At 46.9% G+C, this 12846-nt stretch overlaps 1 protein-coding gene across 1 annotated transcript in view; it reads left to right on the top strand.

Moving 5' to 3' along the window:
• Window positions 1-12846, top strand: part of LOC147733250 (mucin-2-like) — a 596915-nt gene that overhangs the window by 281748 nt on the left and 302321 nt on the right. Inside the window, exon 24 of the mRNA XM_086958940.1 lies at window positions 6872-7000. Within this exon, the coding sequence (XP_086815066.1) occupies window positions 6872-7000 (129 nt within the window). The remainder of the gene's footprint in view (window positions 1-6871; window positions 7001-12846) is intronic.

Raw genomic sequence — 12846 nt, 5'->3', positions numbered from 1 at the left:
GACGTCCAGCCACACACCACCCCCCTCGCCCCCCCAGCCCCCAGCCCAGCATCGTTAAAGCTAAGAGCCTCTCCCCCCGGAGAAAAGTTAGGCCGTTAAAGCCACTCCAGTAGATTCAGGCAAGTTCCTGGCCGCAGTCCTCAGGGCCTCCGCCATTTCGGCTCTGATGGTGGGCGAGTCTGGACGACTCGCTGGCGCTGACGATGGGCGCCTTCTCGACCTCCGTCGGCCCCGCCGCTCGGGACGCCGCCATGCGGGTGTAGCCCCTTCCTCCTCCGTGGCAGTAAGGCCCAGCACTCCGCAGACATCCTGTAAGGAGCGCAGCTGATGCAGCACCCCATTCCATCGAAAGATAAGACGGAAGGGGTGACCCCAGGAATAGGCTGTCTCGTGCTCTCGCAGAAAGTCCGTAGCGATGCGGAAAGACCTGCGCTTCTGCAGTGTGATGGCGGACAGGTCCTGATAGAGCGCCACAGGTCTTTCTCGGAAGGTCAGTGGTTGCTTCCTGCGGGCCTCCGTCATGATGCGCTCCTTTAGGGAGAAATCCGGCAAGAAAGCCAGGATATCAGGCGGGGGTGCCGATGACTGGCGTTGGCGGCCCACCCTGTGTGCTCTGTCAATGCGGATTGGGAAATCCGCTCCATCCTCCAAGATGTCGCGGAACAGGTCCTGCAGATAAGCCACTAGGTCCGCACCTTCATCCGCGGATGGAACACCCCGCACCCGGATGTTGTTCCGCCTGGACCTGTTCTCGAGGTCCTCCGAGTGGGCCTGGAGCTCGACACATTGCTCCCGGAGGCGGAGGACGTCCTGCTGGAGATGGGTTATCTCCTCATCGCGACGTTGAGCCGCCGTCTCCACAGTATCAACCCGCTCGCCCAGGCCCTCGACCTCCCTGCGCACCTCCCGGACCTCTCCAGCCACCTCGGTCTTAAGAGTTTGAAATTCCTCCTTGAGGGAGCTAAATAAGTCCTCCATGAAGGACCGCGTGACCGGCGGCTCGCCCACAGTTGCGTCCGTTGATGCCCGGGAGGCCCCCGGTGACGGCTGCGTCCTGTCGCGTAGTTGCTGGGTCCTGCCGAGCATTTCCGGCAAAGTGCGATCTCCTCGTGCCGCGCCACGTCTTCCAGTCATCTTGGGGCCCGGCAAGGCCCAGGGTCAATTGCTGTAGGCAAGCGCCGCCGCTCGCGGGCACCAGATGTGAGGCCCTCGCCGAGGACAAGGGTAGTGCGTCACAGGCGACAAAATGGCGGTCTGAGCCTGGGCAAGACGGCCCCCGGGCCAGTAGAGCAGGCAGCAACGTCCGAAGTGTAGGCCTCCCGCCTCGTGCTCCCAGGGAGGGCAGCAGATGAGTTGGTGCCAGGACGAGCCAAGGCTCCCGTGCGAGAAGGGCGCGGGTCGGGGTCACTGGGCTCAGCCACACAAAGACAAGATGGCGGGAGGGTGGGACCCAAGAAGGCAGCCCGGGCCAGCAAGTCCGTGGGCGACTCTCAGATGGTAACGAGTCCTGAAAGTATAAAACCGATGCCTCCTTCCACCACCAGTTGATCTGCCCGGCTCGGGCACTGCTCGAACTCCGCCATCCAGCGCCTCCAGGCGCGGAGTTCGCAAGTCGTCACCCTTCGAGACCCCGGGAGGGGGGAGCCCGCCGGTGCAGGGCCAAGGTCCGTCGCCCAGCAATGGTGCCCGCCACCAGGGCACCGGCCAGGAAGCCACCTCACTCCGCGGAGTCCGTCTAGTCCGCTCCCTCGGGATCTCCGGCTTTCCGCTTTTCAGCACTCGGGCCAGCCGAGGCGCGCGGACAGCGCCGCACTACGCTCCGCCTCCAGGCTCTTCTCCTCGGGGCGACCCGGGCTCCACTCCTCGGAGCGATCTCCGAATAAACTTTTCGGGAACTTCCCCCGGGGCCACAGAAGTCAAAGTGGCACCAAAATGTGCCCCTCGAGCTCCGGCACAGTCCTCTCACCCGCGGTGCAGCCGCGGGGGGAGAGAAGCGCAGAAATCAGGGCTCAGGCCGAGCTGGGCCGGAGGAGCTACGGGAGGAAGCGTCCGCTCACCCCGCCATCTTGGCCACGCCCCACCAACACAGTTTAAACAATACCTGGCAGCGGTGTCTCCAAACAGCTATTTAGGTTGAAAGAAAATTCTTCTGAGCTATTAACATTATTAGGGGCTTATTTCGAAGCCCCTTGCACCACCGGAGCGGCACCTTTTTACGCTCCGGTGGGGCAGTGTGCGGGCCCATATTTACAAGGCCACGCAAAGGCATCCTACGTGGCTTTTCATGGCCTTGTAAACATGCCCCCCTTTTATGCATTACTCTGTGGGAAAGGGGCATTCCATGGGTGTTGCTGTGGGTGTTCCTACGCAACACCCATGGATTCGGATGCATTCCCAGATGTACAAGGTTTCGTAAACCTGGGAGAGCGTCAGATTTTATTGCTTCCCCAGGGGAGGAGTTAATGTGGCACAACAAGAAAAAATACTTTTATTTCTCCTTGTTTTTTCCTTTATCTATGTGGACTGCATTCTGCAGCATACATGGAAGGAGGCAAATGCCATCAATTATTGTTTTTGTGCAGGAAGTTGTCTCTTCCTGCACAAAAACAATCATCCATGCAATGCAAGAAAACTTGCACCATGATGGTGTTAGGCAGACTAGTGTGCGCCAGTGCAGAGGAAAGCACAGGGATGCGTCACATTGTTGTAAATATGAAGCATCCCTGCACTTTCCTAATGACCTAGGTCAGCACAGCAAGATGGATTGCAGCACCATGCTGCATTATTAGCTTGTAAATATGTCCTTTAGTGTCGTAATAGTGATCACAGTAGACAAGAAAATGTTAGTGCCAATAATATGCAGGATTACAATCTGTGATCACCTCAGCTCATCAGGCAGGGTTGCCAGCTTTCATGTAAAAAATGCCCTGTAAATTTGGACTGCCTGTACATGGGGGATAACTACCATCGCTGCAATATCACTGGCACCAAAGTAATAATTTGAGTTATAAACCTTTACATGCCATATGATTTATCTCTCTGAAATCAGCGTTAAATGTATTTTGGAAGTTAAGTTAATTTCTTCCAAACATCAGCTGAAAAAACACACCTTTCTTTCTAATACACACTCTCAGTGTTGGTATACATACAATTTGACCAAGCAAACTTTAGTAGATATTGCTTTGCACAGGAGAGCTACTTATAAATAGATGAAGAGCTACCAGTAGCTCACACGATACTCGTTGGAGAAGCCTGACTAGGATAACTCTTCCACACATAAAACCTACTCTTCTTAAACAAATAGATAGCACCACAAGTCTCAAGTTTATCATCCCAAACACTAATCCTAAAATAAAAGCACTACATACACCATTCTGGTTTGATCGGGACAAAAGACGAAGAAGTGGTCACATGCTAAAGGAAAACAGTCAATGATCACAAAGCCTCAAAATAGAACTCCAAGCCTCATCAAAAACATGATTTAATCTTGACCCCTGCAAATTCAGCATTCATACCTGGCTAATCTAAAAAGCTCAGTTATCCACTCTTTATGTGTGGCACCAGTGCAGTATGCCAATGTTTTAAAATGCACATCTTGGCCACCATAAGAGCCTTTGACACCCATCTACGCCAATAGTTTGAAGTTGTATTATCTAAATCAGCAAAGTCTTGTAACAGAGCTATTTTGTCTGACTCCTCAAAGTAATAAAACTAGTTGAACTTAAAATTCCCCATATACAATGCTAATATGAATCTAATGCGGGGCAGGACCAATGTGGTACAAATCATCACTTGGTGCGCCAGAGTACCTCCAGCATGCTGCAATGGGAACTAGACGATCTTTGTGCAATTTACCAGGCGACCAATACCAAGTGTGCAGAATATTAAAATAAGCAAATTTTAAGCGTGCATCTCTGAGCGTGACCAGATGTCTCAAAGTGTCACTATATGTTTTTAAGCATTAGAAAGTGTTTATTCAATAAATAATAATATCTCCGGTCCCCTAAGTACGATTGTTGTTATTTTGGTGTCTATTTGTTTATTAAAAATAAATATATTTCTATAAACTGAAGTCATATTTTTGTTGTGTGTTGTATCATATATTTAATGTATTGTTGTTTTTAAATGCTTTACACACCTGTCTCCTAAGTTACGCTTGCCTGCTCGTTGAATTTGTTGAGACTCTAACTGAACATTGTATTGTGTTTGTGGCCTTATTACTAGTGGTAAGTCACTATTTATCACTACTAATAAACCACTTTCCAACAAGAAACTTCAATCATCAAAATTCTTCACTGATAGCCTACTGCACTTGATTTCTCTCAGACCTTTGACTCAATTGATAATGGGATGCCCATTGAGATCCGTGAGTGTCATATGGGATTCATGGCAACATTTTGAGTTGATTTCCTATTACGCCAGTACCACCACTGTAATAAAATGTTTGAAAAACATTCAAACATGGATGTCCTCAAAATCTACCCCAATTAAACCATAAAAGAAAAAATGTATTCCTATTAGCAGAGGATACAAAAATAAACCATAATACAAATCAGTTTGAGGAAGTAAAACTTGATAGTCTTTATGTAAAAGTGGGCAAAAAGTTAAATATCTTAGTTTCTGGATGCATTATATCTCTCCATGAAAAACACATAGGGGCTTATTGCGAGTCTGGTGGCCGGAGGACCGCTAGACTCATGGTGGTGCGGTGGTGGCATATCCAACTCTTGGACCCTAAAGAGGGAACTCACATCAGAGAACCAGGCTGCTCTATTGTCCCATTGGTAACATTTACCTATAAATGTTTTTAATCTGACAGGGCAGTCCAGTTATTAAAAGTAGTTGGTGGCCAGACATGAGATACCACCCCACATAGACTCTACCTTGCATTCATCATACGGCATACCAATAAAACATCTCAGCGCAAGTGACCCTTCAGGGGACCCATTGGGTATTGTAGCGCCGGCCCAACGTGGAGCAATAGCCCTGTGATGAAGCATGACATCCCTTTGGAATGCGTGAGAGCAACATGAAACAGTCCTGCTGTCTGCCATTGTGCATATCCCCGAGTTACTCACAACCTGTCAATAAGTCTGCTTTCTCTTTAGGAACAGTAGTCCTAATTTGTGTTTGTGACATAAGCTAAGGAGCCCTGGAACTGGACCTCTCATTCAGCCCCCAGTCCCCCACCTCCTCTCTCTAGGAAATCCTTTGCTACTTGCCATTTTTTAATTATAGTGGGACAAGAATCCAGTACGTGGCTAGTATCTGGGCAGCCCTCCATGCCTCCAGGGTACTGCAAGACACACAGCAGTCAGAGGATAGGTAGACGTTCGCCATGAGTCTATAGTGTTTCAGAACACACTGGCAACATCCATTCGTTGTGGATCCTGCCAACTTGAACCCAGTTCAGTATGAGGAATTCACTATTGCACAACCCTCACTGGTGAAATCCAGATTTTGAAACCGTCTTGTGCCTCTGTTTAAATTTTCAACACTGCCATCTGGTACAGAGAAAGCCCTCTATGAATTCACTTTTTCATACAGAGTGACCCGTATTCTCACCCATCTTGTGCAGTAGCACTTAGTCCTACCAACCCTCATCTAACCATATCAAGAAGTTTTGTCCTTCACATGTTTTGCTTATTGGAAATTATACAATAAAATATCTCCTTAGAGGTGACTCGGTTTCGCCTTGTTGGCAGGCAAGGTGGGGATGCTGGTTAAGTTTATTGTTCTCGAGCCGGCGGCAAATTACACCATCACTTTGGCTGCCAAGCATGCGGCACATACTAGTGCAGCCAAGTTGCTGACCTGCCCATAAACAGTAGAGTACAGAAGCAGGATACCCCTAGCTACCCAAGAAGAGTTCATCTAACAAGGTAGGAGGAGCTGAAAGCAAGAGTGTCTCCTTGACTCCTGCATGAATAGAGTCTCTTTCCCACCTCACTGGAGCAGGTCGTTCTGTAGCATCTCAGGAGTCAGGGCCAGCATCACACACCACTGAGGTCTTGAAGCGGCCAAGTGGATTGCAGTATGCCACCTCCATCCAAAAGCGTGGTGGTATCAGACGCGGAGCAGGAAGCAGTGGCACAAAATCTCTTCTCCGGACCAAAACTTGAAAATGGGCTCAACCATGGTGGCCTAAATACCCAAGACATTTTGCGTACCTTCCAATGGGCATCATTAACAATTTTTTCGAAGCCAGTGCACGACTTCCTATGTACAAAAGTCAAGTGTCATACTACACTGTGCATTCATTGTTGCTTAGACTGCCAAAGCGATGTATTGTACCTTTGGCAACTAATTATGAACAAATGCATTATGAATAGAGGATTGGGAACAACATGTGCATTTCCATAATTTGTATTACTATTGTTTAAGCAATCTATTCCTAGCATGTGAAGTATATAATATTTCTGTAACATTCATATATTTTCAAGCTTGAGTAGACTAATTCAATCCCATTGGGAGTATGACACTGCAATACAACAAGAGGGGCAGACTGTTAGAAGAGGAAGGCACTTAGGCAGCAAGACTTAGACATAGTAGTCTGGTCATAGCCTGGTCCTTGTCCTGGCAACTCTCACTTATCCCACTGACTTTGTTTGTCATTGCAACAGATACTGTGAGATTAATCTTTGAGTGTGCTTCATTTTTCTAAAATTTCTATGGGAGGTATCTCTAAATCGGCTTCCCCCTAGATGTTCGTTGGGGGAGGGTGAAGTGGAAGTCGGGGGATAGTGCAATCAGTATTTCAGGTTAGCCATCTGTTCGTGGCATTGGCATTAGAAGAAGAAAACATAACAATAAAAAGGTAATTTATTTTTTCTCATAAATTAACATTGTTTTCTACATGTTTCTCAACCAGCAATCTTGTGCGATTACTACAACCCTAAAAAAGGGTGCAAGTGGAGCTACAAAGCATGTGGTGGTCCCTGCGCGAAGACCTGCTTGAATCCCAGTGGAGAGTGCCATCCGCAGATGCCAGGCCTGGAAGGTAAGACACCTCTTGGTATCCCTGCGCTGTGATCTATGCCTACTGTGGGTGCCACAAAGTGTGTGCCTCTGGTTCCTCCTCTATTGAGGACAGACATCTCCAGTAGCTACATGTTGGAAAGGTAGGCTTTTTCATCACAATAAAGGAAGACCTCTTGCCCATACCTTAATTTAAAGGGAAGTGTCATGTATCTGATTGGACAAATCCCTGTACTCAAGCACTAATTGCCCCACGGGAGGACCTTTGTCTCCATGTAGACAAAACGGAGAGGGCCACATTTATGGCAGAGTAACACAATGCAGCGCAGCAAGTTGCCATGCTGTGCTGCATTGTGTTACAGGAAAAGGGCAGGAATGCTCTATGTCCCCAAAAATACAACGCATTCCTGTCCTTGCCCCTGCGCTGGCACTGTTTCGGCTGCATAGCGCCAATGCAGGCACCTTTGCATCATGGTGCAAGGGAGCCTGCCTTGCAGACAGGATTATTTTTGTGCAGGAAGGCATACCTTCCTGCACAAAAACAACCCTAAGAGGCAGAATCCTCGGTCCATGTGTGCTGCAGAATGCAGCGCACATAGAGAGAGGAAGTAACGGGGACAAATAAAGATATTTTCCTCATTACGCCTCACCTGGGGATGCACATCTTTGTGGCACATCCCCAGGTTTACATCAAAATCCATTGGTGTTGGGTAGAAACACCCACGCATAACGCCCATGGAATGCCTTTCCAAGCAGAGTTACACAACCCAGCACTTGCGCTGTGTTGCATGACTCCAGATTTTTGGAGCTGCACAGAGTCACACAGGTGGCTTTGCATGGCTTCAAAAATCTGTTTTACGGTTTGCATCACTTTTGCACCAGCTTGCATGGCGCAAATGTTACACATACAGCTCATAAATAGGCCCCATAGTTTCTAAAAGGCTCCACAGCGAGTGCCCCTCGTGTAATACCTCTTTAAGTGTAGCTTGGCTTCAGACAGACATTTTCTGTCATTCCTCTTGCGTTCTAGTTTTGGTGGAAATATTCAGGACATTAAACTACACTTATTTATTAGCCTGCTCTCATGCATTTTTTCAGTTTTGGCTAGGGACCAAAAGGTGCTTACAAAGCTTGGCACAGCTCCCTTTTAGCTCGCCAGTTCCTGGGGCACAAAGGCTGAGCCAGAGCCACACATTTGGCTCTAGGAAGGTTCAAGATGTGCTTGGCTTTCCAACCCCCTCTAGGTGACATATATAAGACAGTATTCAAAAGTGCTCGGCGCTAGGTTTCAGAAAGTTGGGGGCTTATTCATGAAAGCACTGCATCATTTTTGCACCATGTAAAGTTGGGGTGGCTTTGAGTTGCCTCATAAATCACAAATAAGGTAACACAGCGCAAATTACTGCGTCGCCTTACTCTGCTCCCGGGAGGCATTCCATGGGTATTGGGATGGGGTTCCCACACAACACTCATCGGATTTTACGCTGCCGCAGATTTACAAAAACTTGTAAACCTCCAAATCCATACACCTCCTGAGATGAGGCATAATGAGGAGAAATACCTTATTCTCCACTCGTTGTTTCCTCTTAGGATTGTTTTTGTGCATGAAGGTGCCCCTTCCTGCACAAAAACAATCCTGCCTCCAATATAGACCCTCTTGCAACATGGTTGAAGGGTGTCTATGTTGGCACTTGGCTGCCGAAACAGCACCAGTGCAGGCAGAAGGGATTAAAATGCACAGAATTGCTTAAATAGAGTGCATTCCTGCCCTTTGCCAAAATGTCTTAAACGAGGCCCTTGGTGTGTCTGTCATACAAAGGGTCAAGGCAGTAGCTGGAAAGACGGGAAACACAGAGAATAGTTTGTCTAACCCTTTATTTTCTGTTTACATGCCGAAAGCTTCTTTCATTGATATGATCACCAGGGTCAGGCTTTCTTAGCAAGGCCAGACAGGGAATGCAAACTGGCTCTGGCAATTGAGTCGGACCAGACACGTGTGGGGGGTGGGGTGCACGTGAAAAACACTTGCTGCTTTTGTTACAGGGGGCCGGTAACAAAAATGTCTCCCAGGGGTCCAAAACCGGCCCCAACTCTGGCGGCCCACTGGGGAAACACCTGGTGCCTGCTACGACCAGTCCGGCCCAGTGGCCTAGAGGGCAAAGAGACAGTGCCCAAAGGGCTGACTGATAAGTTATCTTATGTGTGTGTTAAATGTTATATTAGGTCAGTGTGTTGACTGTTTTTTTTAGCTGTTTATGAGCCTGTTTTATAGTCAGCTGGGCCTGTTTCTACTATTAATTTCCCTGATCTTACAATAACCATTACCTGCAGCAAGTGCAAATCATGCAGTCATCCGTCTATACATCATAAAGCACGTGTACAGCGTGTTCTTACAAGATCAAGATACCACAGTTTGCAAACATGGGCCCCTTTCTTAGCTATCTAATCCACTATGGAGGACACTTTTATTTTGATGCCTGGACTGTTTTCCTTCCCAGCCGTCCCTGCTCAGCACCTGCCTCATGCTGCCCAAGAGATAGAAGTACAACAATGTTAAGAATCTTTGAGTAGTGACGACTACTAACTGTGTACTAATAAAAATTGGGATAGCAATTTCTTCTAAAGAGTAGCGATGTAGACTGAAAAGGTGTAGTAGTACTGCAAGTATAATCAGTCATGGCTCACAGCACTAGAGAGTGTTGGGGTGGGTAAATGAAATGAAATGAAATGAAAAGACCTACCCCCACATGCATCAAACTCTCGTTTTGCGATTCCAAATTTGCGATTTTTAGCGAATCGCAAATATGGAATCGCAAAACGGGATGCATCATTGAAAGTGGATAATATTTGCGATTCGGTAAAAATCGCAATTTTTACCGAATCGCAAATATTATGCGAATTCAAATGTGCGATTTCGCAATTCCCATTGATTCCTATAGGCCAAAAGGCCCATAGGAATCAATGGGAATTGCGAATTCGCAAATTGGAATTCGCAAAATGTTGATGCATTTCATGGGTGCAGGGGGGGTCCAAAGGACCCCACCTTGCACCCCTGAAATGTTTTTTTAAATGGATGTTTCACACACACATGTCCTAAGGACATGTGTGTCTGTAACATGAAAGTGTTTAAAATGCTAATTTGAGCATTTTAAACATTTTTCGCAAATTACCGCGAGGTTCCCCCTCGTGGTAATTTGCACTTGCAATCTTCAAGATCGCAATTTTTTAAACAAATGATGCATTGCATTTAAGGAATCGCAAAATTGCGATTCCTTAAATGCAATCGCATTTTCCAAAATCGCAAAATTAGCGATTTTGAACAAAAAACAATGATGCATCCCAAAAAGCATTTTTGGAATCGCAAACGGCCGATTTTAAGGAATCGCACCGTTTGCGATTCAAAAAATGCTTGATGCATGTGGGCACATTTGTTAAGCGCGATAGCTACCCTAGCGCTGCAGACAAACGAGTACGGGAGTATAGTTTGAGGTCTATACTGGTTTGTTAAAGAGCAGGGTTTTTAGAAGTTTACGGAAGGATAGCAGATTAGGCCCTGCCCGCAGGAGAAGGGGGAGAGAGTTCCAGAGTTTATCTGAATTATAGGTAAAAGAGCAGCCACCACATCTAGTTCTTTTGATCTTGGGCACTAAGGCGAGGAAGGAAGATGCAGATCGAAGCTGTCTATTCGGCTGATAGGGGATGATCAGTGGTTGGCTGATGGGTGTCCACAGCATGCTTCCATCGCCCAGGTACCTGGCCAAAGGCCAGGAAGCTGTTAATCAACTCACCTAATACTCGGTGGGTCACCTCCACACCTCGTTCCAAAATGGATAGGGATGCTGGGTCCATGGGAGAGCCTGACTTCACTGAAGCATACAGCATGGTCAGCTCCTCCGGTTCAATAGGTCGGAAATTCAGCAGCTTAGATCAGTCCTCTATGCAGTCGAACGAAGCACTCATACATGGGGCATCCCTAGCTTTTGCAGGAAATGAGTCATATATCTTGTTCACTTTTTCCAAGAACTGGGAAAGGGCAACCCAAGTCAAAAAGGAAGATCATCCTGGAGTGATTCTGAAGTCATTCGATGACTTCAGCCAGGCTATTCCTGCAATTAACTGGGGAGGTCATCCGAAGCCATCCTGAAGTCTGCCCACAGGCAAAAATATTTAAATGGGATGACTTTATGTAGAGTCATCAGAGAAACTACTCCAGGATTAGGGCCCGATTACTTCAGTGGAAAAGATGTGATGAGCTTGAACTACTGCCGGATGATCCCATGCTGATTACAGGATTAGGGTGGATTACCCCAGGATGGGTCCCTGATTACTTCAGTGGAAAACATGTGATGATCTTGTACTACTCCAGAATGATCCCATGATGATTTCGGATTAGGGTGGATTACTCCAGGATCTTTTGAGTATTTCAGGATGGGGCTGTATTATTACAGAATCATTTTGTGATGACTTCAGAATGAGGCTCCATTACTCATGGATGATCCAAGGATAACTTTATAATGTGACTGGAACCGTACTATTTGATTAATTAATAATGGGGATGTATTACCGCAGGATGGGTACTGGCTGTGTTACTGCATGGCGGTGTCAATATGTAGAAGTATTATTCTAGGATGATTTCCAGTAGTAATACTTGTTTGCCATTCACAAGATGTTAAGAAATACAGTTTTATTACTTTGTTAGCAGAGCAAATAATGGTTACAAAAACAAGCATTGGCAAAGCCAATAGGTTTCGCCTTTTTGACCATGTGACTTGCCAATGTCTTTTGTCGATGGTCTGTAGTATCGGTTAAAATGAACAAGCATTGGCAAAGCCAAATGATCTTGCCTTTGCAAGAGCTATTGTCTTTGCCAATATGTTTTAGCCATATTGTACACAAGCGTGGCTGTTCAGCACGGCTAAAAGTTAGTGGGGTAAAGAAGAGAAAGTTAGTGGGGTAAAGAAGAGTTGCATGTTGAAAAGTGCAATGTGATGAAGTAGCATAGATTCTAGCGACAGAGTGTCATGGAGTGGTGTAGAACAGAGTGGCGTTAAGTGTTGCGTAGACTAGATTGCTGAGGAGTGGCATAAAGTGGAGTCGTGTAGGAAAGTGGAATGGCAGAGTGGAGTAAAGTGTTGTAGAATCTAGTGTCTGAGTGGAGTGGCATGGATTAGAGCGGAGTAGTATGTTGTAGAATAGAGTGCACTAAAGTGGCATGGAAGGGGTTAGGTAGAGCGTTGTGGAGTAGTGTTGGAGAGTGCCATAGCATGTAGTAGTGTTGTAGAGTGGAGTGGCAAAGAGTCGAGTAGAGGTTTATGGAGTAGAGCATCACCGAGTGGAGTATCAAAGCTTATAGTGTGTTAAAGTGCAGTAGCCTAGATTGAAGCAGTGTAAAAAACAGTGGTGCAGAGTAGACTGGCGTAGAGTGCACTGGTTGAGTAGAGTGGTGTAGAGTGCATTGGCGCAGAGTAAAGCGATGTAGGGTGCAGAGTAGATTGCAGTGGTGTAAAGTAGATTGTTTCAGAGAAGAGTGGCATAGAGTGGAGTGGTGCATGGTAGATAGGTGCAGGGTAGATTGCAGAGGTGTGGAGCATAGTACAGTGACAGAGTAGTGTAGAGTGCAATGGTACAGAATAGATTAGAGTGGCGTAGAGCAATGCAGATTGCAGCGTGAGTGACTTAGATTCCAGTCGTGCAGAGTAGCGTGGCATTGAGTTCAGTTTCAGAGAAAGCAGTCTTGTAGAGCTGAGAATCAAGAGTGCAGGGGCGCAGAGTAAAATAGTGGTGCAGCTTAGAGTGCAGTGGAGTTCAGCGGCAGAGAGTGCAGTGTGGCAGAGTAGACTGTCATAGAGTGAAGTGGTATATGGTAGA

Source organism: Lissotriton vulgaris, chromosome 2_1 (genome assembly GCF_964263255.1).
Source record: "Lissotriton vulgaris chromosome 2_1, aLisVul1.2, whole genome shotgun sequence".
Classification (NCBI taxonomy): Eukaryota; Metazoa; Chordata; class Amphibia; order Caudata; family Salamandridae; genus Lissotriton; species Lissotriton vulgaris.
This window is presented reverse-complemented; position numbering and strand designations above follow the sequence as displayed.